This window comes from Triplophysa dalaica, chromosome 17 (genome assembly GCF_015846415.1).
Source record: "Triplophysa dalaica isolate WHDGS20190420 chromosome 17, ASM1584641v1, whole genome shotgun sequence".
NCBI lineage: Eukaryota > Metazoa > Chordata > Actinopteri > Cypriniformes > Nemacheilidae > Triplophysa > Triplophysa dalaica.
This window is the reverse complement of record NC_079558.1, coordinates 21,937,630-21,965,518: the sequence shown is the minus strand read 5'-3', so window position 1 is coordinate 21,965,518 and position 27,889 is coordinate 21,937,630. Positions and strand designations below refer to the sequence as shown.

At 38.6% G+C, this 27,889-nt stretch overlaps 1 protein-coding gene across 1 annotated transcript; it reads right to left on the bottom strand.

The window, feature by feature from the left end:
- Positions 1-1,337: 1,337 nt before the first annotated feature.
- Positions 1,338-24,006, bottom strand: polr3a (polymerase (RNA) III (DNA directed) polypeptide A). The gene is made up of 31 exons (XM_056771881.1): positions 23,822-24,006; positions 23,406-23,541; positions 23,180-23,317; positions 22,855-23,026; positions 22,497-22,651; positions 21,805-22,044; positions 21,539-21,701; positions 21,296-21,432; positions 20,180-20,283; positions 19,902-20,043; positions 19,661-19,801; positions 19,503-19,572; positions 19,219-19,346; positions 17,580-17,718; positions 17,329-17,493; positions 17,076-17,248; positions 15,044-15,155; positions 14,657-14,775; positions 13,953-14,090; positions 10,538-10,708; positions 10,320-10,433; positions 6,923-7,009; positions 6,250-6,332; positions 4,877-5,047; positions 3,674-3,767; positions 3,507-3,599; positions 3,241-3,405; positions 2,995-3,159; positions 2,184-2,315; positions 1,973-2,105; positions 1,338-1,868 (listed from the first exon to the last, which is right to left on the bottom strand). Exons 1-31 carry the CDS (start codon positions 23,863-23,865, stop codon positions 1,714-1,716), a joined length of 4,179 nt encoding a protein of 1,392 aa, XP_056627859.1. The 5' UTR covers positions 23,866-24,006; the 3' UTR covers positions 1,338-1,713.
- Between the last annotated feature and the right edge of the window lie 3,883 nt (positions 24,007-27,889).

The following is a 27,889-nucleotide window of genomic DNA, read 5'->3' as shown; positions in this document are numbered from 1 at the left end:
GAAATTTTATATAATAATTTATTCCTCATCAGAACAATGACAGCCGGAATTCATCCAAAGCCTTTTGTGCAGTTTGTGCAAGTTCCCAAGATGCATTGCAGCATGTTCAATTTGGCCTTTCTTATTTGTTTTTATTTTGAAGATGATTGTTTTAGTTCTTGCTGGCTTAAAATATGCTTTAATATCGATGTTTCTGTTAGTTATCTGATGAGTTTAGATTTTTTTATTGAATGATGGTTTTTGATCGTTACAGTGGTTGAGGTTTGTGTGTTCAGTGTTGAGGTGTAAGTGCATGACATAACGCCAAACCGTTTTTTGATCAGTTTTGGCTTAATGATGAAAACACAGTAAAAGAGAAATACATTTGTTTATTTTTAAATAATCTATATTTCTCGATTTATGTTCAGCCGATATAAAATATTTTGTTATGTTGTTTATATGGTAAATGTATGTTGTGACAACTATTGACTTAAACATCATTTTTGAGTTGTGTTGACTTTAGTCTTTGTTTAGTTAACTTAAAAACATGCTTCTGATAGCCTTATTATTTTAAGTTGACTCAACTATTTGTTTTTACGGTGAAGGCTTTCAGTCGAGGGAACCAATGTGACGTGTTCGTCTATAAAATCTTTCATCCATTTAATCTGATGACATTCACGTAGGTAAACAACGGTTTAGTAAATGCAAGTGTCCTTATTGACGGAGAGTTGAACTTAACATTTGAATCAGGGAGTAAATGAGTATCTTATAACAAATAATGATTTTAAAAGTTCAGTTTTAATGTAAAATGTCACAAGACTTTGACACAAAACAGGTCTGATGATGAAAAACTGAAACCCTGATTGAGAAAAAAACCACCGGCAGCTCTTCATAAAGTGCCAAACTGATTTCTATTGAACTTTATAACCTTTGCAGAGATGTCGTTTCTAAATATTCTTTAAGATATTTTCTGTGACATGTTTTTGTACATGATATTGAATGTAAATAATTCTCATTGCACTTCTTTACACTGAAAAAAGATCTGGATTTGAATTCACTTTCCTGATCATACTGTGAACTATCTTTGTAAAAATTACATTTTCTCATTGTAATTTATTTGATGTAATAATGAGTTTCAAATGCTTTTCTTGTATTGTTGACATAATTTTAACAGTTATTAAAGCATTTAACTCACATCTGGTTCTGATTTTACAATCCAGAGTTTAAATGAATATTAAGTGCCAGACAAATTTATTTTCTCACATAATTTCTCACACAGACAGCGGGGTATAATGGGTTACGACTGTGTTAAAGATGCAGATGTATTCACATCATAAAAACAAAGAAAGACAATTGACTAATGTTATTATAATGCATATATTTTATTCACACCTGATACATATTTACATAAATTTTAACCGTTTGGTTTCTGCAAAACCAACTTAAACAAAACTAAAACCACATTCACGCCACATAAATTATATGAATTTCTCTTCGGTCACTGCAAAGCTTATGAAACTGTAAGCGCTTTGTTTGATCCGTTTAAAGGATCTGAGAAACTCTTATCACGATGATAAGACATGAATAAAAACATATGGTCATAGATTAACAGACATCACAGAAGATGTCATTCATGACAAAGATCCCGTCATCTGGAGTGGGAAAAAAACACAAGGCACAAAATGTTGTAAACCATAAATTGTTTCTTTAGGACAAAAAAAGGCACAGCACCCGTCAGTTATGGTAAGCCATCGTGACATGAAAATCAGGATTGTCGAATAGCAGGGGTCTGCGAGGGGGAGTGGGATCTTTCGTAGCGCTGTGTAACAGTTTAAAGAGTCCAGTGCCGATGTTCATGGGGATTCCCATTATAATACACTCAGAAACACCTGCACAGAGAGAGATCACGGCTTGATATATATTTTTATTTGGTATATTTCATTAGTTTACTTGCATTACGTGAGGTTTTGTGTGTTTCATAATCCTCACTCACCGCACACAGAGTCTTTCTGACCGAAATACGCGGCGTCAAACAGATGATCAGCAGTCTTCTCAAAGGACGCCAGCATGAGAACGCTCTCCTTCATCTTGGCCAGGCCGAAGCGGGTGATGCCTAAAATCTCGCCCTAACACCCACGACAGAGACATGTTCATCACACACATGATGCATTTATCAGGTCATGGATGAGGAGAGATGGACTCACCTTATAAGACATGAGGTCAGCCAGCAGCATGACGTGTCTGCGGTCGATGCTCATACCGTGATTTGTCATAGTATACTGGATCTCATTAATGATGGTGGATCTCGCCGCCTCGATACCTAAAGTCTTCTCCACCTGACGGACGACACAATCAACCGCTCTCATTCACATCCAACAAACCTGACGCTACATCACCATATGTGTCGTACACAATCTTTGTTTTATATGATGTGAGGATTGTTATTTTGTGTTATTATTGTTTTATAAAGGAGTTCTCTCGGAGAGATCAGCCTCCTTCCTTGTGTATTTTTGTAAAAATTGTGAAGAAAAAAAGAATCAATTGAATTGTTATAATCTTACACTCAGAAAATGAACTCAAAGTTCCATGCATGTTGTCAATTTAATGACATGTTATGTACAACATAAATTTTTTTCAATATTTAAGGAATTGTTACTGTAAGTTAAGTTTGTTTTTCAACTTTTTACAAATATTGTAATTACGTTGTAAACCCAGTTGTGTGTATTGCTGTGTCAGTGCACTTACGTTAAACGACACGCATCAAATAAAACGCTGAGAAAGCTTAAAATACTCGAAAAAAACCTAAACAAATCAGATGAATTGTTCACTTAAACATTGTGTCATTCGGTCCTCGTTCACGTGTTATTTCTAACCAGTATAAATTTTTTACCAAACAAAATAAATCCTTCTGTAAGATGAGATCAAGTCTCACTGATGCTCCAGAAGAGCTGCGTTAGGATTCTTCATCGCTCAAAACCATACGAGGTGTTTTCATCTTCAGGTGTCTTTGGTTACCTCATAGGTGTTGTTGGATGTTGTTCTGTTGCCGTTGACGCCGTGTGTTGCCATGACGGCTCTCAGGTTATCTCCCTCCACCAGCAGTTTGAACTTCTGTTTCCCGCTCTGATCATCGATGTGAATGACGGCTCGCGCCACCTGAGGAATTCCCTGAACAACCACCTGCACACACACAACATCACCGTCAGAAACCTGTCCTCTCGTGAACAAGCCACCTGAACTCTCGAAACACAAGCCACTGACTTTAGGAAGCAGCTGTTTCAGCGTCTGCAGGACGTAATACATGGAGCTCTTGCTGTTTTCTCGTGGAGACACGCAGACGACGGCCTCGCCGTGGACCGCGATATCGCCCGGCTTCACCCGCAGCTTTGAAGTACAGATGGAGTAACGCACGGTCTCTGCGTTCACCTGTGCGGACCAAAAAAATTCACACAGACGGTTCAGAGACGCTGGCATCCAGACGAAGTCGTCGCAAAGTGAAGAAACTTAACTGGCCGATGTGCCCTCACCTCCAGCCTGAGGAGACGAATTCTCTCCAGCGAGAGCTTGACTAGAATGAAACAGTCGTCGGGCAGGAAAACCTCCTCGATGTATTCTGAGATCTGACGAAGAAAAGAACGACGTGAGTGAACTGTGAGCCGTGAGACTGGTGTCCACATGATGAGCGGGTGTTCACCTCGCCCAGAAGAGTTTTCTCGATACGTCCTTTCACCAGCCGAGCGTAGTCGGGATCATCATCGATGTCCAGGTTGGCACTTATGATGGGTGTGCTGAGACACACAGAGAGATTGATCAACAAATATTTACATCAGTCCTTACATTATTAGGCCCGATTCACATTTCACATCTAAATCCGGACGGAAAACGCACAACTTTCTCTCTTCAAATGACTCGCGGTTCACACGTTTGGCTCTCCGAAAAGTTTTCAAGATTTCCATGTCGATGTGGCGCCAACGTGCTACATTTACAATAACAAATATGCGTGCAGAAAAGACGGTAAATTTGAATCCAGCCTTACACGGCTCAACGAAATGCTTGATTCTGATTGGTCAGACGAAAATTTGCAGGTTCGTTATTCCCAGATAACAACCGCTCAAAACTAACAACACACTTTAACCGTAACCAGCAAATCATTGTAACAGGTTTTTTTTTGACAAATCAAACCAAATGACCTGTTTGAGACGTATGAATGTCGTTTCTTACCTTAAAACCCAAACTAAACGTCTTTTCCTCACAGAAGGTCGGCATTGGTAAAAATGAGCTAATCTAACATTTTAATTCACATTTCATGTTCAGTGTTTTTCTCATGTGGCAAATAGCCGTGTTATAATTGGAATAATGTACAAGCAGCCGGCTGTTATCATGTGATACAGGACCGTCTGCTTCACATCCAGATCACACTGTCGGGGATTATTTCTGCGGTAACGACCAGCTGCCTGTATATTATCTCTTCACACAATCACAGGAGGAAAAGAAAAACCACTGGAGTCACACGCAGTGAGCGGCAGGCGGGTGTCGGTGGCTCGGAGCGCTGAGCTCTTCTCTCTGATTGGCTAATAAATGTGTTTTTCTCTCTCAGGGGGGCGAGCGATCAAACGGTCATGAATCAATAGTGCATGTGATTGTGATAACAGCGTGTCATCTCTCCGGCACATGCCGCTTCTCCAGCGTTTGTTACAAATGTTCTTGTGACTTTATATTTCATGTACGAGACGCGGTAATACCACGGTATGTTCAATATTTTTCCTGTGACTCACGGCACATTTTATGTTTAACTTTACAACAACAACAAAAAAAATCTGTCAGATATTACACAAAAGATTTGTGTTCTTTTTGTGTGTCCTCTCCGATATCTTCTCCGTGGTGTTGGTGTGTTCACCTGATGTTTTTAGAGGCGTTGATGATCTCTTTAATTCGCGGGACCCCCAGTGTGATGTTCATGGACGCCACACCGGCGAAGTGGAAGGTTTTGAGGGTCATCTGAGTGCCCGGCTCACCGATGCTCTGAGCACACAATGCCCCGACCGCTGAACCCGGCTCCATCTGTGCCCTGACACACAAATCACAACAAACACATCACGCTTTGATTTCACAGCACAAGTGAAAAAAAGATTTCAGTGCAGCAACTTTTATTAAATAGAAGCACGTTAATGTTAAATCACAAACATGTATGGAGCATCATTTATTTTACACGCAATCCTAAACTCTTTCTCAGACTAGTTTGTGCACGTTTCCCTCATTTGCGGGTTAAGCGCAACCCAGTGGATCCATGATGTAATAACGCTTGGAAATATATTCGCCATATTGATATTGTGACACACCCCTGTACAAATGTCTACAAATTCTTGAATTAAGATGTGTTTTCTTCATGAGCAAAATGACCTCAGAAAATAAGTCAAGTTTTTAGACCAAAAAATTCTTGGTTTTAAGATGTCAAACATGATTTTTTTATAAACACTTGTATCAGCAAATTTCATTTGTATTCCCTTTATATCCAAAACAAGATATGACATGCTTAAAGAAAATAACTTCAAAACTTTTATTGTCACTTTAACACTGTTTTATAAAAAGGGCCTTAAAAGTTCTCGTTACCGTAACCATTTAAAACTCTCAATCTCGTAGCATGTTTGCTAGAAACAAGTTAAGCCATGATGCACGAGTAAGTTTTTACTTATGAATTATATATATGTCTTTATTAATGATTATAAAATACGTAAATAGAATATTAAACGTGTACATGTTTCTTTAAATGTAGAAAACTATCTGTATCAATAATGAGAACGAAAATAATTGTGTACACAGCGTGAAAAAGAATCTTTTAAAACCGTAATGGAGGATGAGAGTATCAGTGCTGGACACTTCTTTCTAACGCTATTCCTTCATATTTCTTACACATGAATATTCTGTTCATCCTTTTTTGTCATTTGTGAGCATCTTGTAGAACATAAATTGTTTTTTTTACAACATTTTAATATTCTGTTTACAACATATAATGTACAAATCGAGACAAGTTAAAGTTATGAGAATTTGATCAGAAAAAGCAATAAAATACATAAATAATTCATTCCTATCAAATGATGTGTGTCAAAGGTAGAGAACACAATTGTCTTTATTATGATACATTTTTGTTACTGAATTGTTTGTTTTATAATTCATATCTGTGCTGCATTTGATGTGATTTCTAATGTTTGTGGCGCATGAGTGAGACGTGTGTGATGAAGCTTCACATCATGAGAAGAGCATGCGTGTTACCTCATGTATTTATCTCTGCACGTTTCCAGAAACTTCTCCAGCTGTGTGGGTGTGATCCGGTCCAACTGATACAGAACTTTAGGCTGAAACCACACACACATACATCATCAAACACACAACATACATTTGATAGACAAACACAATTCTTTACACAAACAGACACAACTCACAAACACACACACACACACACATCTGCGCACGCACACAATTCCTCAAACATGTTATAATACAAAAACTATTACAATACAACACACAAGCGCACACACAATTTCTTAGACAAGCACACACTACACACAGTTCTTTACACAAACACACAATTTATTACACAAACACAATTACAACACAACACACAGACACACACACACAATCTCCAAGGCAACACGCTACATTTTTCACACAAACGTATAATTACAACACACATATTTTTTAGACAAACTCTCTGTACACAGACACATACACACACAGACAATCTCAAAGGCAACACACAATTTTTCACACAAATGCACAATTACAACAGACAATACACAGATACACACACAGAATCTCAAAGGCAACACACACAATTTATACAACTTATTCAAACACAACTACTAAACTCAAACAAACACAATATCTCCACAAACACAGAGTTGGTCACACACAAGCACACACAGAGAGAGGTCTGCAGTGGTACCTCTGTGGTGCCGTAGTCATTGATGCCGTACTTGTCTCGTGTCTGTTTGATTTTCTCTGAAACTGTTTTAATGAACTTCTTAATTTCCTGGAAGAGAAAAATTACGACGTTAAACATGAATAAATCATAAAAGAAGAAAAGCGGCCTGAACCTCAATACAAGCCGTTAATCCAGTAAAACATTCAGCATGACATTATCATTTCATATTATATTCATCTCACACACGACAATCTCATGTTATGAAGATTCTGAAGATCTTTTTTCTTGGTTTTGGGTTGAAATGAGGTCAGCACGGGACATTTGTGAGATTCTCAGAATTGTAATATCATACACTGTGTTGTAGAAGTGTGTCAGTGAGACTGTGTGTTCAGATAACACACATGTGTGTGTTTCAGCACAAGCTAACAATGGTATTAATGTCATTCATAAACACACATGCTTGACTGAACACACACAAAAATAATCACACTCTCTCTCACACACACACACACATTGGTTGTGTTTCTCATGACGCACACACTGTTTGGTTGTGTTTCTCATGACACACGCGTGCACATCATGCGTTCTGTACCTGAAGGTATTTCTCACTGCCGGTGTCTGTCAAAGCCTTTAAAGTAAAGACATAGACTGAACACATCACTTACAAAAACATGTGTGTGCATGTTGCTATTTGCATTGCTATGCAGCTTAAGCGTTCTGATTCAGGTTCTGGTTGCTTTGGTGCGTATGACTTCAGACACCACATGAAGTCAAACACACTTCAGATTTAATTTGACGTCTTCGTGAAGACTTGTTGGGAGCCACTGAAATGTTCTTTAGAGTTTTTATTCTCCTTCTGCCTGCGTGACTGATGAAAGATGTAAAACACAAACACCTGATGGACAAACTCAATGTGCAAATTCAACGTTTTTGTTTCCATGTGAACTGTTCAGTGACATTATTATTATTTGTTACTACGTTTGACAAGCGTTTGATGGACGTCAATTGTGCCATAATCACTCTTGTTCTTGTTGTTACCGGAAACCTTTATGAGTAAAAAACATCTTTGCATTTCAAGTGATGATTAGCATTGCAATATGATTTTTATTTATTAAAAAAAATGTAAGCTACATCACTATTTTACTGTTAAGAAACTGATAATATCTGTATAAACCGAGATAATAGCTGTATAAACCGAGATAATAGCTGTATAAACCGAGATAATATCTGTATAAACTGAGATAATATCTGTATAAACCGAGATAATATCTGTATAAACCGAGATAATATCTGTATAAACCGAGATAATATCTGTATAAACCGAGATAATATCTGTATAAACCGAGATAATATCTGTATAAACTGAGATAATATCTGTATAAACCGAGATAATATCTGTATAAACCGAGATAATATCTGTATAAACCGAGATAATATCTGTATAAACCGAGATAATATCTGTATAAACTGAGATAATATCTGTATAAACCGAGATAATATCTGTATAAACCGAGATAATATCTGTATAAACCGAGATAATATCTGTATAAACCGAGATAATAAACAGAGATAATATCTGTATAAACCGAGATAATAAACAGAGATAATATCTGTATAAACCGAGATAATATCTGTATAAACTGAGATAATATCTGTATAAACCGAGATAATAAACAGAGATAATATCTGTATAAACCGAGATAATATCTGTATAAACTGAGATAATATCTGTATAAACCGAGATAATATCTGTATAAACCGAGATAATATCTGTATAAACCGAGATAATATCTGTATAAACCGAGATAATATCTGTATAAACCGAGATAATATCTGTATAAACTGAGATAATATCTGTATAAACCGAGATAATATCTGTATAAACCGAGATAATAAACAGAGATAATATCTGTATAAACCGAGATAATATCTGTATAAACTGAGATAATATCTGTATAAACCGAGATAATATCTGTATAAACCGAGATAATATCTGTATAAACCGAGATAATATCTGTATAAACCGAGATAATATCTGTATAAACCGAGATAATAAACAGAGATAATATCTGTATAAACCGAGATAATAAACTGAGATAATATCTGTATAAACCGAGATAATATCTGTATAAACCGAGATAATAAACAGAGATAATATCTGTATAAACCGAGATAATATCTGTATAAACTGAGATAATATCTGTATAAACCGAGATAATATCTGTATAAACCGAGATAATATCTGTATAAACCGAGATAATATCTGTATAAACCGAGATAATATCTGTATAAACCGAGATAATATCTGTATAAACCGAGATAATAAACAGAGATAATATCTGTATAAACCGAGATAATATCTGTATAAACCGAGATAATATCTGTATAAACCGAGATAATAAACAGAGATAATATCTGTATAAACCGAGATAATATCTGTATAAACCGAGATAATATCTGTATAAACCGAGATAATAAACAGAGATAATATCTGTATAAACCGAGATAATAAACAGAGATAATATCTGTATAAACTGAGATAATATCTGTATAAACTGAGATAATATCTGTATAAACTGAGATAATATCTGTATAAACCGAGATAATAAACAGAGATAATATCTGTATAAACCGAGATAATATCTGTATAAACTGAGATAATATCTGTATAAACCGAGATAATAAACAGAGATAATATCTGTATAAACCGAGATAATATCTGTATAAACTGAGATAATATCTGTATAAACCGAGATAATATCTGTATAAACCGAGATAATATCTGTATAAACCGAGATAATATCTGTATAAACCGAGATAATATCTGTATAAACCGAGATAATAAACAGAGATAATATCTGTATAAACCGAGATAATATCTGTATAAACCGAGATAATAAACAGAGATAATATCTGTATAAACCGAGATAATATCTGTATAAACCGAGATAATATCTGTATAAACCGAGATAATAAACAGAGATAATATCTGTATAAACCGAGATAATATCTGTATAAACCGAGATAATAAACAGAGATAATATCTGTATAAACCGAGATAATATCTGTATAAACTGAGATAATATCTGTATAAACTGAGATAATATCTGTATAAACCGAGATAATAAACAGAGATAATATCTGTATAAACAGAGATAATATCTGTATAAACCGAGATAATATCTGTATAAACTGAGATAATATCTGTATAAACCGAGATAATATCTGTATAAACCGAGATAATAAACAGAGATAATATCTGTATAAACCGAGATAATATCTGTATAAACCGAGATAATATCTGTATAAACCGAGATAATATCTGTATAAACCGAGATAATATCTGTATAAACTGAGATAATATCTGTATAAAATGTTGAAAATGTCGGTCTGAGGTGAAGCTCTATGCCCGTCTCACCTCTAGAAAAGAGTCTCTGCAGCACAGAAAGTCTTTTCTCTTCATGATGGAGTCAGAGGTCAACGCCAGCTCGTTTCTGCTCAGCGCCGGCTCACTGTGACACAAGTACACCGCCTGCCAGAGACAAAAAAACATAAAGAGGTCTCATCATGAATCAGTCACGCTGCGGTTCAGCTTCTGAAACTTTTCCTTTCTGACTGGAATCATTTGTGACGTACTCTGATGTTGTCGAGGACTCTTTTGAACTCCAGCGGTTCATCTTTTCCCTCCATGGCGGCGGGGTCGAGTCCGTCTCCTCCGTAGATGAACTGAATGATGTCACCTGTGGAGCTGCGTACTGTTAGATCGTACTGAGAGCAGAGATCCTCTAAAGACTTCACCAGACGCCTCTAAATAACAAACAACACGGCGACCGGCCACATGAGTCAAAATATGACATGACATAATAAACACATTTAAATACTGTTATTTGAATATACTGTTATACAAATAAATTGCACTATTCACTTGAACATTTTGAGTTTACTCTGTGAAGGAGGCTAAAACTCCTATTTGCTGAGCGACAGCCAAGAAACCTTAAAGATTGACAGAGGAGTGAACTAAAATATATCCTGACACGTGTGCAAACCTGGTGAGCAAATATCAGAACTGTTTGACCTCTGTGCTTCCCAACAAGGGTTTCTCCACAAAGTACAAAGTTAATTTGTGCACGGGCATCAAAAACTTATTTCACTGACTGAAATGCAAATCAATTGATAACCTTTAAATGACAAATTTTCCTCCTGATTTTTTGGGATATTCTGTCTGTATCAGTTAAAATAAAGCCACCATATAAAGAATGACCCTTCATTTCTTTGGAAGCAGGCAAACTTACAAAATCAGCAGAGGATGAAATAATTATTTCCCTCACTGTATGTGTTCTGTAAGCGTGCCTGAAGCTTCCAGTAAGATGTCAATTATATAACACACATGACCGCTCTAAAAGCTTTATCTACATCAGACAACATCTACACGAAAGGCTGTCAAAAATCCCTTCAGGGAACGGCCAGCTGTCAGAAACCCCATTCACAGTCCGCTGATCCCAGAAAATTGCTTGAGTGCCTTCTGTGTGAACGCAAACGCATCTCGGACTGATACGAAAATTTATTCCGGAAAGGGATGCTAGTAACACTAACTGGATCAGTGCTGGAAAGCGCCCAGTGTGAACAAAAAGAAGAAACGATGACGTAAAAGCCGTGTAGGCTACTGATGACTGGCATCTATAATAAATCATAAATACTTACTAGCCTTCCGTTAACTCAGTGTTGGGTTACATGTAAATGTAATGTAAATGTTGGTTCATTGATGTAGATGTTTAGATGTAGTCATTTGGCAGACGCTTTTATCCAATGCGACTTACAGTGCACTTATTACAGGGACAATCCCCCTGGAGCAACATGGAGTAAAGTGTCTTGCTCAAGGAAACACTGGTGGTGGCTGCTGGGATCGAACCAGCAACCTTTGATTTACCAGTTCAGTGGTTTAACCCACTAGACCACCATCTCCATAATGGTGGTCCCAGGGCTCCATTGGTTGCATCCCAGGGTTTTGCACATACTTTGAAACAAATGTATAGGATAATGCAATGAAAGTCGCTTTGGATGAGAGCACTGCCAATTGCATAAATGTAAATGGGTTAGCTATAAAACAAATATAGTTAAGCAAGTTATGTTTGTTAGTTAATCGACAACTAAATCGTCTTTAGCTAAACCAAGGATGAATGCAAGAGTCCTAATCACCAAACTTATGCGAGAATATCGTTGTCTGCTTCTAAATGCAGTTTATACTTGGAATTACTTTTATAAAAACTATATTCACGAAAATACACAATAAACTTGATCGCTTACAAACATGACTGTGCTGCACGTGTGTTTCTGTGCTCAACTTTCACCCAAACAAGATTGTTTTTCTCAACAAAAACATTGTAAACAATATAAACTTGATGATCATATACCGACCTATGGGTTAATTTATGTTTTTTATAGCTTTATAAACGGGTTTGTCGTTGTATCTGTGTAAGCTTATTACGAAACGGTTTGAAAATCAAAAAATGATAAACGTATATAAAACTCTATGTCTAAAAAGCTATGTTGCAAAAATACTGGCAAATTTTTACTTCGCAGCTTTACGTTATGCATTTATTATTTATTTTCCAATTTGCTTTTATTTGTTTTCATATGACATTTTCGATCTCACTGGGCTACAGCCTATCTTGTGTTTTCCTGTCTCAGTGCTCTTTGTTGTTCAACATTTACGTATAAAAAATACATTTTTTTGTGTTTCAAAACGGACCTCTTTGTCGTTTGCAAATAGCAACAATACAGTATATGCTACACAATAATACCCAAAAAGCCTTCTTGACACTAAATAAAGGAAGGCAGTAGAACTAAAATGTAACATAATTGCGCTATTTAGTCACCTAAAAACAACACAAGGTCATCAGCCCAATTTTCAAAACTAAGGAGATGCACATAACATGACAGTATATCACGTCACGTGTCTTTACAGGATCTTAACGGTATGTGTGTGAACACACGCTCAGATTCTAGAAAATCCCTGGAAGTGTGAATGAAACACTAATGAATGAAAAATCTAACGATCCCTGGAAAAATTCCTGGACACATTTTACGTCTGTCTTCCAGGATCTCTGTGTGAAAAGGGCCAGAGACTCTCAGGGCACAGGGTTGAAATATGCAGAGGTGTCGACAACATGCATCAAAAGCTGGACTCTCAGACACTAGACACTAGACCCGACACCCTCACTGTGTGTTCAGACCAAACGTGACTTGCGCGAATGAACGCTTGAACATTTGCAGTTTACTCTCTTCATTTGCGCGTCAAATTTGCTTCACTTCATACGGGACTTCGCGTCATGGGAGGAGCTTCTGACAGGCAGCTTCAGTCTCGTATATACTGCGGGGAAAATAAGTATTTGACACATCGACATTTTTATCAGTAAGGGGATTTCTAAGTGGGCTTTTGACACAAAATTTCCACCAGATGTAGCCATCAAGCCAAATATTGAATTCATACAAAGAAATCAGAACACTTAAGTATACGAGTTCAGTCATGATAAATAAAGTGAAGTCAATAGCCCACTAAGAAATCCCCTGACTGATAAAAAAATACTTCTTTTCCCCGCTGTATATATTGCTCAAATGGTGTAAAGATTGTTTTTGACAATTTACCAGATTATCCAACCTCCTCACTCATTTTCTTCCAAGCAATATCCTTTTTATTCCCGTTTGTATAAATGTAAGATGTATCTACAGCTCAAGGTATCCACATACAGCAACTATGATTTTGTCCTCCATTGTTGTTTATGATGTTGCGAGCGGAGGCAGAAATCCCAATCACCTCACTACTAGAGCAAGCTCCTGATTGGAAATTTTCATCAAAGTTCAGATTTTACAATTCGCGCCGCCTCATTCGCGCAAATCGCGCCGCAAGTAAGTCCATCGCATCTTTGCAGTGACTTAACATGTATATCACTCGCACTTAACGCTTCATTCGCGTTTGGTCTGAACACACAGTCTCAGATCTTCATAACACCAACATAATGATATACACTGAGAGTTCATGTGCGTGTGTTACCTGCATGTATCCCGTCTCGGCGGTCTTGACCGCTGTATCCACCAGACCTTCTCTTCCGGCCATAGTGTGAAAGAAGAACTCTGTTGGCGTCAGACCCGAATAAAAGCTGTCTGCAACAAAACCCTTCGCTGCCGGGAGCTATTTAAAGAAAACATGTTAGATTCTTCTTATATTACAAGTATAGTACAATTTGTGTAACCACAGTTTTTCTACAAATAGCCCAGTTAAACTAGAGTTACTTCGGCAAAAGCAGTGTGAAATTATGGTTATAATATATCTTTTGGTTCATGTATATCATAGTTGAAAATCATGTATATGAAAATTCATGTATATCATAGTGAAATCATAGTTGATTTTCATGAGAGATATTCTATAGAAAAACATGATTCTGCGCTGGCTATAAACTAAATGTGATAAATGTTTCTCACAAAACCCAGAGGCCTGTTTTTAAACTGTGATGTCATGTCAGTTTTCAAGAGAAACTCAAAAAACTGTTCACGTTTACTGTGATAACACAACTGGGGTTTTGTGTGTAATGCGTTTCAGGCCAACATATCTATTTATCTTCAACTGTTATAACAATCATGAGAAGACAGCAGTATTGATCCGAGATCTCAGTGAGGGGGGAGAGAGAGAGAGAGAGAGAGAGAGAGAGAGAGAGAGAGAGAGCGAGAGAGAGAGAGCGAGAAGCGATGAGGTCATACTTTTGAGTGCTTCTGGAAGTGAGGCAGAGAACGATTCTCAAATCCATCAGGAACACGAAAACCACTGATGGCCTGCTGCCCGACACAAGCAATCATCTGTGATATATTAATAAATGAACCTACAGAGAGAGAGAGAGAGAGAGAGAGAGAGAGAGAGAGAGAGGGAGAGGGAGAGGGAGAGGGAGAGGGAGAGGGAGAGGGAGAGGGAGAGGGAGAGGGAGAGGGAGAGGGAGAGGGAGAGGGAGAGGGAGAGGGAGAGGGAGAGGGAGAGAGAGAGAGAGAGAGAGAGAGAGAGAGAGAGAGAGAGAGAGAGAGAGATGTTTCAGTCACATCAGAAGGTGTGTGGTTGTGTTACTATAGTAAATGTTGTGAGTCCAGTGCTTTGACCTTTAGATCCACACAGAGCCATGACCAGAGGACTGTTGCTCTTGTCCAGCTCTCTCAGACACGCACTGCCAGCGTGATCTCTAATCACAGACAACTCTTTCAGGATCAACGCCTGCACACAGACACACACACAATTACACTTCTATAACGATAATACACACAATAAAAGCCACTGAAGTCACTTTGAAAGCACAGCATCGATCGATGTGTTGACACACTAATAACTGAATCACATCATGTCTGCTGACATGTCGAGCGGCTCCTCCCCTTTTTAAAATAACCAATCAAGACACATCAATTTGACAGCGTTTGACAGCCAAAATGAAGTATTGTAGCATAATTAATGTTAGCGGCATCAGTGCTGTTTGTAATGTTGAGCCTGTCAAACCATCTGCGATGTTTCATGTCCTCTATTACAACATTACACGTCTGCTCTAGATCGTTCCCTAACCTCTATCTAGTGCACTTCTCTATATGACGTATAACAGACACTCATCACGTGTGTCACCAATAATATCAATTATTCTACTCAATTAAAAATAAAATGGGTCTCATTTTTGTGGCTGAAATATGAATGTGTGATACAGTGTGTTTGAGTGAATGGTATTCTTAAAACAGTTACAACAGTTGTGTGCGATTTTCAGGGAAAATCAGTTTGTTAATTTGGTTATTTAAGTAGACAAAATTAGACAAAACAAAAATAGGAGATGATTACTCATCAAGACTCAACACTAAGCATGTCAAGGAAAGGTCGGTTTTTACGGCACTATTTAAAACACTAAAGTTATTTAATAAACATTAGAAATGTGGTGCACACACGAATGCAAAAAAAAGATTATGTCTTAAAAAAAATTGTATTGTGTAAATTTGCTGTTTTTTTATTATGGCTTAAATCAAAACAAACCAACTGCGGTTTGACTGATATTAATTGGAATGCACAATAAAAAATGCATTTTTATTTAATGAAATGAATAAATGAATTGACGGGGCTGACGGGAGTTTAGTTGTGTTTGTTTGTTCGTGGTATTTCAGTAATGGATGTTATATAAACGCTGGATATAACTCTGGATTTAGAGATGGTTTGAAATTGGTAGATGGCTACGAGCGCATGAAGATGACGGTCATGAACAGAGTCAAACTAAATCATACGTCCGTGTTATTTTGGCCATCGGTGTAAATGTGCATAATGTAAAAAACAGTAAGGGATTAATGTGATGATGTGTTGTGTGCACATGCTTAAGTTCCGGTCGCTGCACGCCTCCAGCAGCTCGTGTTTTACCGAAAACAATTGTACAGCTGTATCTCCTTAAATTCCGGTCTGTGTTTGACTAGTTTCTTAATATAAACAAAATGTAGATTGTTATATTATATGTTAATATTAGTTCATATCACTATTTTATTGTATGATACGAATGAATATGAACTGTTTGTTGAATTGTGTGGTACGTTCATTTTATAAAATAAAAATGTATTGAACGATTCCTGTAGTTCGGTCGCATGAAGAGAAAGCGTACGGTACACTGACATCTAGCGGTTGAGCTTGGTATCGCAGCATAGTCAAAATATTAAAGAGAGGAGTTTAGCCAAGTAACGCGGTTTCTTTTGATTGTTATCAGAAATAATCTACAGACGCTCTATTAATTGTGAATGAGTACCGGAAGTTAGGGGGAAGTCCAAGAACGCGCGCGTGCACAGTAATGTTCGTCTATGTTGTCACTTTGAAACCGTCTATAGATAACAGTAAAGCTAACATTTTCATACTAAAACCCGCAAGTATTCTATTTTCATTTCTTAGAGAATTTAAATTGACTGTTTCCTTTCATGTTTGATATGCAAGTAAATCAAATATTAGATCAAATAATGTAAAAGACTTTCAATCAATTTCAGAAGCAGAAATATGATATATTTCAATAACTCATTCACAGTAAGACACATTAGTTAAGAAAGTTTATGGATTTGGTTGTAATGCGATGTTGAGGACAGAGCGAGGTATCCCTCCCTCTCTCTCTCTCTCTCTCTCTCTCTCTCTAACCTCCAGAGTTTCCTCAGCGGTACAGCCCGGCTGCTGCTGTAATCTGCCCGTCTTCAGAGCTTCAATGTAATCGTCACATTTCTTATAACCAGCGTCCAGAAGCTCCTGTTTGGCCTTCAGCAGACCCTGACCGGGCGTCACGTCGCCAATCCCGATGGAGAACCCTCGATTGGCTTTAACACAAACAAACGTCATGTCAACCAGAGCATGAGACACAACCCATCATAACCCCAGTTAACACACACGCACTCACAGAGGTAAACCGGGGCCAGACGGGCCAGACGTGACATGGCGTCTGCGGCCTCCTGCTGACCCCAGTCTCTCAACAGAATGTAGAAGATGTTGTTCTTAGATCCAGAGCCCAGAGTTCCTTTATCCAGCGTGCCACACATCAACTCGCTGTTCTGGATCACCACAACTGTGAACAAACACACACACAGTTATGAGACACAACACATCCGTCTCTATAAAGAGAAGAGTTGTGTAAGCGCTCGGGTGACTCACATGAATCATTAGGACACAGATCTTCTCCTTTACCGCTGTACTGTTTGCCTTTGGTGCGCAGGTTTGCCTTCACCGGCGAGCTTTTACTGGGCTTCAGAATCAAACTGAAGATCTGCTTCCCCGTCCACAGTCTGATCGGCTGAAACGCACACCAAACGCACATCTTAGCGTATATAAGCAACATGATACACAACACATTTTGAGTTGGTCTAAAAAGCAAACTGAAATGAGACAGTATGTGTACAAAATGGCCCACTTCCATACTTTATAGAAGGCGAAAATGAGTATGAGTCACAAATAATATGTCTGAAACCTCAGTATGCAAAAATCAGTCGGCGTGAAATACCCTGATGGTCCAGTGCTTCAGGTGGACACGTCTCTATCCCATGATGCCACAGGCGCTGAGCAACGCTCACATTTCAAAAGTGAATCATCGGTTTATAATTTAAGTGCAAATAAATGAATGTCTCGTGACTTAATTATTAGTGTTACGCACTACTCACACTATTTATACTACAAAATGCTGTGGAATAGTGCATGAGTGCGTGATTTCATGATCATCAACGTTAAGGCCAAACAAAAGCTCTGATGAGATAAATGTTTCAGAAAAATAGTCCAAAACACAGACAGATGGACAAACAAGCAGACACGAAGCAAAAAAACCCACTCTCCATTAAAAAATACATTTTGCCTCAGAAAAGCATTTACAGACATTAACAAGTACAAGTACAAAAGTCTGAACGCTGTCATTTTCTGTCCTCACAACATCATTTTTCTCTTTTAAAGGAAACTTCCAGAAGTTCTGCTACTGTGGGCAGAACATCTATTATTACATCTTCAAACTTTCGGATCAGAAGAGAGAGAGAGAGAGAGAGAGAGAGAGAGAGAGACTGCACATATACACTCTTTACTTTTATTACATTTTCATGTTTCTGCCTGAAATCTAGATTTGATATTGATCTTTTATTTCCATATTTCATTTGTAAACTTACATATACTTTATATTTATGTCTTAAGCACCTTAGTTTAATTTCACTCTAATGTTTGTACTTGTTGTTTGTCTTTGTGATGTGTTCAATGCTTTGGCAATATTGTACAAACACGCAATCATGCCAATAAAGTACCTTGAAATTGAATTTGAAGTTAATTGAAATTGAAATGGAGTGAGAGTGAAAGAGAGAGAGAGAGAGAGAGATATAGAGAGATAGATAGAGAATGAAAGAGAGAGAGAGAGAGAGAGAGATATAGAGAGTGAATGAGAGAGAGAGAGCGAGAGAGAGAGATAGATAGAGAGACATAAAGAGAGAGCGAGAGATAGAGAGACATAAAGAGAGAGAGAGAGAGAAGAGAGAGAGATATAGAGAGTGAATGAGAGAGAGAGAGTGAGAGAGAGAGATTGAGAGACTTAAAGAGAGAGAGAGAGAGAGAGAGAGAGAGAGAGAGAGAGATATAGAGAGTGAATGAGAGAGAGAGAGTGAGAGAGATTGAGAGACTTAAAGAGAGAGAGAGAGAGAGAGAGAGAGATAGAGAGTGAATGAGAGAGAGAGAGAGCGAGAGAGAGAGATAGAGAGACATAAAGAGAGAGCGAGAGATAGAGAGACTTAAAGAGAGAGCGAGAGAGAGAATTGTTGATCTGCACCTTGAGAATCGCAGCAGGCGGGAGGGCGATTTTGATTTTTTCATCTTTGCCCACCAGGATGGAGGCGACGATCTGACAGGCTTTAGTTCGGTCGAAGAACGTGTCTTTAAGTGTGAGCAGGTAAGCACCTGATACAATAAGAACAACAGACAAAAACATGAATAAGAGGAGACAAACAGCTCCATCTACAGGTGACATGTGAATCACATTAAGAATATTCAGGATAAAGGACATTGGGAAGATGCTGAAATCTGATTGGCCCTTGGAGATCTTGTGATACTCACCTGTCAGGAAGTCCTGAATGGCGGCGATCAGGGGCTCACCGTTTCTCGGGGTCACAAGATTAGCTTTGGTCTATTTAACACAGACAGAGAGGTTTTCATTGAGACAGTGTTCTGAGGTCACATGACACACGAGTCAGTGAAGCATCTCTCTCTCTCACCCCCATGAGGATGAGTGCCTCGGCTTTAGCCTCCTCCGTCTGCGGCAGATGAAGATTCATCTCGTCTCCATCAAAGTCAGCATTGTACGGCGTACACACACACTCATTGAAGCGAAACGTCCGATGAGGTTTCACACACGCCTGGAACAAACCCACACACAGGTGTGATGTAAACGCGTCATGACATCTACACAAGAAGGTCTTGTGCTTTAGATGGAATGAGAAATGTAAAGCGACTCACGATATGAGCCATGATACTGAGCTTGTGTAGAGACGGCTGTCGGTTAAACAGAACGATATCTCCATCGATCATGTGCCTCTCCACCACGTCACCAAACTTCAGCTCCTGCGCCATCTTCTCTCGGTTACCGTACTTCAAAAACCTGCAAGCAACATTCACACAAATAAACAAAAAGTCTGCTTTTTATATTAACATACTTGCTCGAGCAATACTGTTACAAGAAAAGTTCAAAATGGAGTTAAAGTGAAAATAGATGCTAAAGAGAAGTGTGTTATGACCTCTTCATCTGCATGTGTCTCTGCTGGATGAAGTTTGCTCCAGGATGAACTTCAGGACCGTTGCGCACAAGTTTTCTCATCAGCTCAATGTTGGCTTTGTTCACCTGAAGCACAAGCACACACATTTCCTTCCTTTATTTGGATCTCCAAGACAAGCTACACACACACACACACACACACACAAGCATACAAAAAACACACGACCACACACTCGCACAAACACACACAGAAGCACACAAAAAACACACATAAACAAACACACAAGAAAGAAAAAAAAACACACCCACACAAGCAAGCACAAACACAAACACACAAAAAACATACATGCACCCAGACACACGTACAAACACATAAAAATACAAACACGCACAAAACAAACACACACACACAAGCACACAACAAACACACACACACAAGCACACAAAAAACATACATGCACCCAGACACACGTACAAACACATTAAAATACAAACACGCACAAAACAAACACACACACACAAGCAGGCACACACACACAAAAAACCACACCCACCACACACAAAAAACGAACGCATGCACAGACAAACACAAAAAACACACACACACAAGCACGCACTAACACACAAGCACATAAAAAACATGTGCACACACACACAAGCACACAAAAACACACACGTGCACACATATTATCAGTAGAGAACAGGGATGTAATGATTCAGTGAGCTGTTGAAAATCAGTTACAATATGTGGCGATTCAAGTCAGTTGAGATCTGAAATGATAAATGTTTTGAACAGCAGGTGCCGCTGCGTTTACTGCACACTTGGAACGTGTAGATATGCTGATATTTCTTAAATGTAAAACAATCCAAGAAAAGCTCAGACAAAATCTTAGTTTGTTTTAAAGAGACTTTTGTATCATTCATATTCTATTTGATTGTAATCTGTTTTAAAACAGCTGTTCAGTTTTGTTATTTGACATAAAGGATATTTAAATTTTACAAAGAAATGTGCAGCATTCACAAATAACTAAAAGGCAGTTGTTTGTTTCTAAATGTTCTCAACTACCTTTGTAAAAATAAAGCGTGAATGAAACGTATCGTGAAATCCCTAGTTACTAAGCTGTGAATCCACACCGACCTTCTCAGGGTACGTCAGGATTTTGGCGACGTGCACTGGTACAGCCACCTCATCGATCCTCAGGTTCGGGTCGGGAGAGATAACAGTTCTGCCTGAAAAATCCACTCTCTTTCCAGACAGGTTACCACGGAATCGCCCTGAAATACAGTGAGACAAGCCCAGTGAGACAAGAGCACTATTAACAGAATGAAGCCCACGGCCTCATGGGTAATGTGTGGGTTTGCTGTGAGCTCTTGGTCATACCCTGTTTTCCCTTGAGTCTCTGCACAAAGCCGCGGGTCCATTTCTTTGGTGCCATGTTGAGTGGGATTCCTGACAGCTCGCTGTTGATGTAGAGAGCACACTGAAGCTGGAGAAAGTCCCAGTCCTCCATGATCATCTGAGTCTTCGCTCCTGACATACGATGCTGTAGAGAGACAAACATGTCGTGAAACATTCTTCTGTTTCATTGACACAGCGAAACATTCAGCAGATGATTTTAAAGTCACACGAGTCGAGTCTTTGCGCACCTTCTTGATGACATCATTGAGAAAGATGATTTCCGTCAGCTTCATGGTCAGGTCGTCCTCATTGGTTCCTGATTTGAGATCGCTCACGACCGAGGGGCGGATGCAGAGGGGCGGGACCAGAAGGCGTGTCAGGATGAGGTCGGCGGGTTGGCTCGATTCTGGATTCATCAGGAGAAGAGGAATGTCTTCCTTCGGAATCCTCCGGAAAAGATTCATCGCCACCAGGGGATTGAGATTTTCCTGGACAAAAATATTATTTCATTAAATAAAAAGAGAAAAAAGACATTTCATTAAAACAAGAATTTTAATGCTCGTAGTAAGTATTTCAGGAAGACTTTAAAGTGACCAGTCACCCAGAAAATAAAAAATTCTGTCATCATTTACTCACCCTCAGATTGTTCCATTCTCGTTCTGTTGAACACACAGGAAGATATCTGGAAGAATGTCAAATCTCATCCCACATTGACTCCCACAGTAGTTATTTTCCCTACTATGGCAGTAAATAGTGGGTGAGTTCTAACATTCTTCCAAATTTCTTCCCGTGTGTTCAGCAAACAAAGAAATTCATACAGGTTTGGAGTAAATGATGACAGAGTTTTCATTTTGGAGTGAAATAAAATCCCTTTAAAAAATCTTTACCCTTAAAATAAATATTTTGTTCACTGTTTCTGCATGAATGAGGCTTTGTGTACCTGTGCTCTGGTCAACAGAGACTCCACTTCTTTATTGTGCTCAATGGCCACATCGAACGATTGGAGAAAATCAGACACCATGGGATCGATCACCTTCTTTGTGGTTTTATACTTCTCATGAATGATCTTCAGTAAGCCACATTTCTTAACGGGACCTAAAGACACGTGAGAGAATCTGATCAAACATACAGTCACAGAAAATAAAAGTGCACTCCTTCTTTCCTCTTCATCACATCAATGTCAAGAAATGTTTTTGTTTTGGATCTCGACAATCATCCTTTTGAATAATGACAACATTTTTACAATGTCAGTCATCATCATGTGCGTGTCAAAGAGTTTTAGTGTAAGTGATCTGTACCGTTAAATGCATTGCAATGAAAGCACGTGTTTTTCTTCCTGCACTTGTCAGAGATTTTCTTCTTTAAACCCCGTTTCTGCAGGTACACCAGACCGGGTCTCCGCAAAAAATCCAGAAACTGAAGCCTTTCTTCTTTAGACAGGAGAATGTGTGAGCACGTCTTACAAATCATCTGAAATAAACAAAAGCAGCTTCATCTTACACAAGGCACTGAAGGCAGGACCGTGCCCGTGTCTTCATCTGTTCATGTTTCTCATTAAAGTCTGTTAGAAATGAAACGAGTGAAAAGCTCTTTGATGTTTTGGCAGACACACCGAGTACTTGCCTGCAGGATTCCGATAATGGCTTTGAAGTATCCGATGTGAAAACACGGCAGTTCCAGATCTAGATATCCATAGTGACCCAGACAGTCTGCCAGGTTCTTCCCACAGGTTTCGCAGGGTCTGTCCTTCTCACTGGTGCCCTGGACAGAAGAAACACACACCATCACCACTCTTAAGTCTTTCTCTCACGTGCATGTAAACATTTCAGTGCTTGGGGTGACGTCTCACCATGCGATGGTCCAGGACTCCGTATGAAAGCGGCGTGTGGCTCGTGTCTTGACTGTAGAGATTTTTACTGACCACTTGAATATGAGCCTGCTGACGCATCTGCTCTGCTGACTTCACACCGAAACAGATGTGACTTCTGAAAGAGCAGCGAAAGAAACAACCAACAGACCTTTAAAATGTGTGCAAACAAACAGACGAGAATACATGGAAAGAGAGACTGACAAATAGATATTCATATAGAATGAGTGATGTTGTAACATTCAGAAAATGAGGGGGGGGGGGGGTGAGAGAGACTACATTGCAACTTTAAAGAGAAGTATTGTTACACAATAAAACAGCACATAAAACAATAATCACGCATACGTTTGTGTGGTGATGCAGCATGTTTATATTACACGTAAGTGACATTAACTCACATCTTTTTGGCCACATCCGTCTCTCTGAACTGCTCCTTCACCATGACTGCGGCGTGTTCACACAGTCAATATATAAATAAAGTCATGCAAATCAAAATACTGTGATGTTTTTATGTGTAAGTGACGTGTGTTACTGCAGCGTTTATGATGTTGGGTCCAGCCATCAACCACATGCAGCACGCTGACGTAAGCGCGCATGCGTGTGTCTGGTGGTAAAGAGCGCGAGCGGCGTCACAGCTCACACAGCGCCACCTGTCGCCGCGGAGCGCAATAATATGTTATTTAGTAGAAAAATAAATTATTTTTGAAATAGGACATGTTCATTTAAATTGAATTACATGATCGACATAACGCTTTTATAAAGTACTGCTGCAATGCAGTTTTTAAAATAACGGTGAAAAAGTATCGACGATCGTTTCGAGTTATAGCACTCAGTTCTACTTGCAAATTAAATTAAAGATTTTATTTCAATTTAAAATCTGTGTTATAATAACTGATGACGCAGGTGAGCTCACGAGCCCCCTCATGATGGCGGTCAGCGTGGACGCGCGTGTGACAGGTAAACCGAGGCGTGTAAACAAGAGGTTTTGCGATAACACAATGGATGTATAAAGTTATAATAAAAACAAGCAATAACGGTGTTTTTAGAAAGAGAGAGTTTTCCTCCGATATATAGATTATTTTAAAGATTGCGTAACGTTAACGTGGCATTTGCATCAATATCACCAAAATAATGAATGTAAACTAAGCAAAGTGTAATAATACTTATTTTGAGTAAGATGAAAGTCAGGCATGGCAAGCGTACATTTTTTATAAAGTTCTTGTAAAAAATAAAGTTTTTATTAAAACCATCGTGCGGACGCTATTAAACATCTGCAGTCTGGCGCTAGATGGCGCTGTTGACTGCAGATTACTTTAGTAACACATTTGCCTTTACTGTCTCAAAATCCTTTTGTGCTTTAATCTGAAATCATGTTGCAATATAATAACAAATTGTAAATCTCACAGAGAGGCAGATGGAGATCTATGTGTTGTGATGTCATAACACCTACAGCTGTTATCACTGTGTACGTGTGTTAGAGAGTGTGCACATGTGTTTATATCCCTGTGGGGACAATATTTTTTTAAATCTAAAAAAGCTAAAAGTTTTCTATGATCTTTAGGTTTAGGGGTTGGGTAAGGGGATAAAATATGCAGTTTGTACAGTATAAAAAACATTGCGCCTGTGGACTGTCCCCATGGAGATAGTAAACCAGACATGTGTGTGTGTGTGTGTGTAGTTGGCCTTGTTTTTATATCCCAGTGGGAATATACCTAAACCTGAACACATACCAACTCATGGGGACTGGTGTCACTGTAGGGACCAAAATGGAGGTCCCCATGTGCAAAAAAGCTTATAAATTGTACAAAACAATATTTTTGATATTCATGTGCGTGTGTGTGTGTGTGTGTGTGTGTGTGTGTGTAAAGCAGTAATGGCTGCTCAGAGTTCAAGTAGAGGTCAGAGAAATATGAAAGGCTGTGTGTGTTCCATCCACAGAGCAGAGAGGACGCTCATGAAAACGCTTTCATCACTCATTCTGTAGAGACCATCTGTGTCCATCACTCCAGTCACATAAAGAAAACACACATGTAACAACGCCTGTCAATTTACCTTCTGTTCATTTTGAAGAGAAATGAATGAATCATTTTCAACGAAACTGATCATATAGCCAATCAACAAAATCAAGATCAGTTGTGTACAAACAAGACGTGTGCACGTGCAGTGCTTGCCCATGCAAATCTCCTCTCTGTGTTATTGTGGTCGTGGATGTTTGTTATGAGGTCGTTTAGGTGTTTTACAGCACGTTGCCATGGTTGATGTGATGTTTTAAGCGGTTGCTAGGCGGCTGCTCCCACCATATCTTCCATGACAGTCTGGTGTTATCAAATACTCTTTCTCGCTCTGTTGGAGTTTACACTATACTTCTGAAAGAATAAACGGTCTGGTGTTAAACCGCACCTGTTGATAAGACATCATTACTTGAGCCGGACACAAAGATCACATGTGTGTTGTATGACGTATCCGCGTGTCTCATGTAAGGGTCATTACTACAGGACGTCAATCTTGTCCAGTAGATTTGGGTCAGTGTGTGAAGAGTCAGATGTTAGTATGTGTTCATCTGTAAGTGTGCTACTGTAGATGTTCTGTAAACTCTTGTGCTGACTCATTTCTTTTGTTTCTTATTTGTTTGTTGTTACTATGTCATGGATTTTAGCACCATGGGAACGCTGTATTGACCAATCGAAGATGAGAATTTTGCAGCGTTCGGTCCGTAGTGAAGAGCGCAGATGGAGTTTGGGATGTTTGGGCGCAGATGGAGGTCTGAGAAAAATGTCATATGTTGTTCAGTCAGATAGTCAAACGTGAGATCATATCAAAACAATGAGCTGTGTACTGTATATATACTGTAGGCTATGTGTGTGACTGGGTCTGTTTCACATCACATGATCAAACGGCTCTCGTCGCATGTTTCTGAGACGCACCTGAGCACAGCTACACAAACATGATGAGTGACCTGTATGCAAATAATATGTGTCATCTATAGAACACACACTTCAGATTAAACCCAGACATATGTGTCTGATACTAAAACACTCACATCTCTTTCAGTTAATAGTGAATAACGGTGATGCAGACGTGTGTTATGTGTTCAGACAGTCATTTGAGATCTCTCAGACTCAGCGTGTGTCTCTCTGTTCACAGCTTGCGTGTTCATTTACATATGTGTAGACTCCAGAAAGCCTGCATGTGCTGATAAGTGGAGAGACCGACAGAAATCGATTCACATTGTGACCTTTAGCACAACTCATGACCCTTATTGTTCTCTTCTGTCTCACACACACACACACACACACACACACACACACACGAGCGTGCACCTTTAATGAAACAGTGTAGTGCTAATTTCTTTACAAATGTTCATTTCATTGTATATATAGAGTGAGGTGCAAAGGTCTGAGACCGCATTAAAAATCACACTGGACTTTTTTAAACCAAACTTTTGTACATGAAAATATATATATTTTAATTAAAAATGTACATACATATTTATAATTATATACTGAATTTATGACTGCTTTATGATGTGTATAATAGCTGTTATAAATAGCTTTGTACGCGCGCGCGCACACACACACACACACACAAAGCACACAAACGCACGCACAGAGGCTAGCGAATGAATGTGATCGTGTGCGCACGTGTTTGTGTGTGCGTGTGCGTGCGTGTTTGTGTGTGCGCGCGCGCGTGTGACGTCATCTCTCAGTCTGTCTGCTGCAGGTCTCAAACATGTTCTTTGTTGCTCTGAGCTTTGGACCGGAGACGGTGAATCGTAAAACACGGAACCGGATGATGTCTCCTGATCCAGAAGATCAGTTCTAGCTGTAATACTACTCGATTGACTGTTGTGCACTTTAAATATTAATCGTGACAGATGCATGAACTACAAACGAAGAAAAAATATTACAAATATCTGAATTACTTTGTACATACAACTAAATAACAACGATTCCCAGCAATAAGTTGCATAAAAATACTATAGTATTTGAGTATTTATATATTATAATAATTACTCCACTTCGTTGATACTACAGTATTCTGTCAGAAATTAAGTGAATTGATAAACGGTAGTAAAAATGTTTTCTTCAGTAAAGTTAAAATATATTACTGAATCAAAGTTATTTACCTACCATAGTAAATACTAAAGTATAGGCTAATACAGTGTTGTTTCATTTAGGATGAAAGCTTCATTTTAAGGCTTATGTTTCTAATCTGTTCAGTAATGCTTGTTGGGCTTTGTCACGAACACAGGCTTCAAATACAGTAAACATTATTGTATGAGTACACATTTAAAAGTGCGCACTTGACCATTGACTTACTAAACTCCAGAAAATGTCTTTATTTTTATTCACACACGGTCAAAATGAAGGCCGCAGAAGTATGAGGTTTGAGCTGCATCCAGTTCCGGGAATGCGTAAGTCCATGTCGCGTATTACGCGTGTCCGCCGTGTGTATGCGTGGAAATA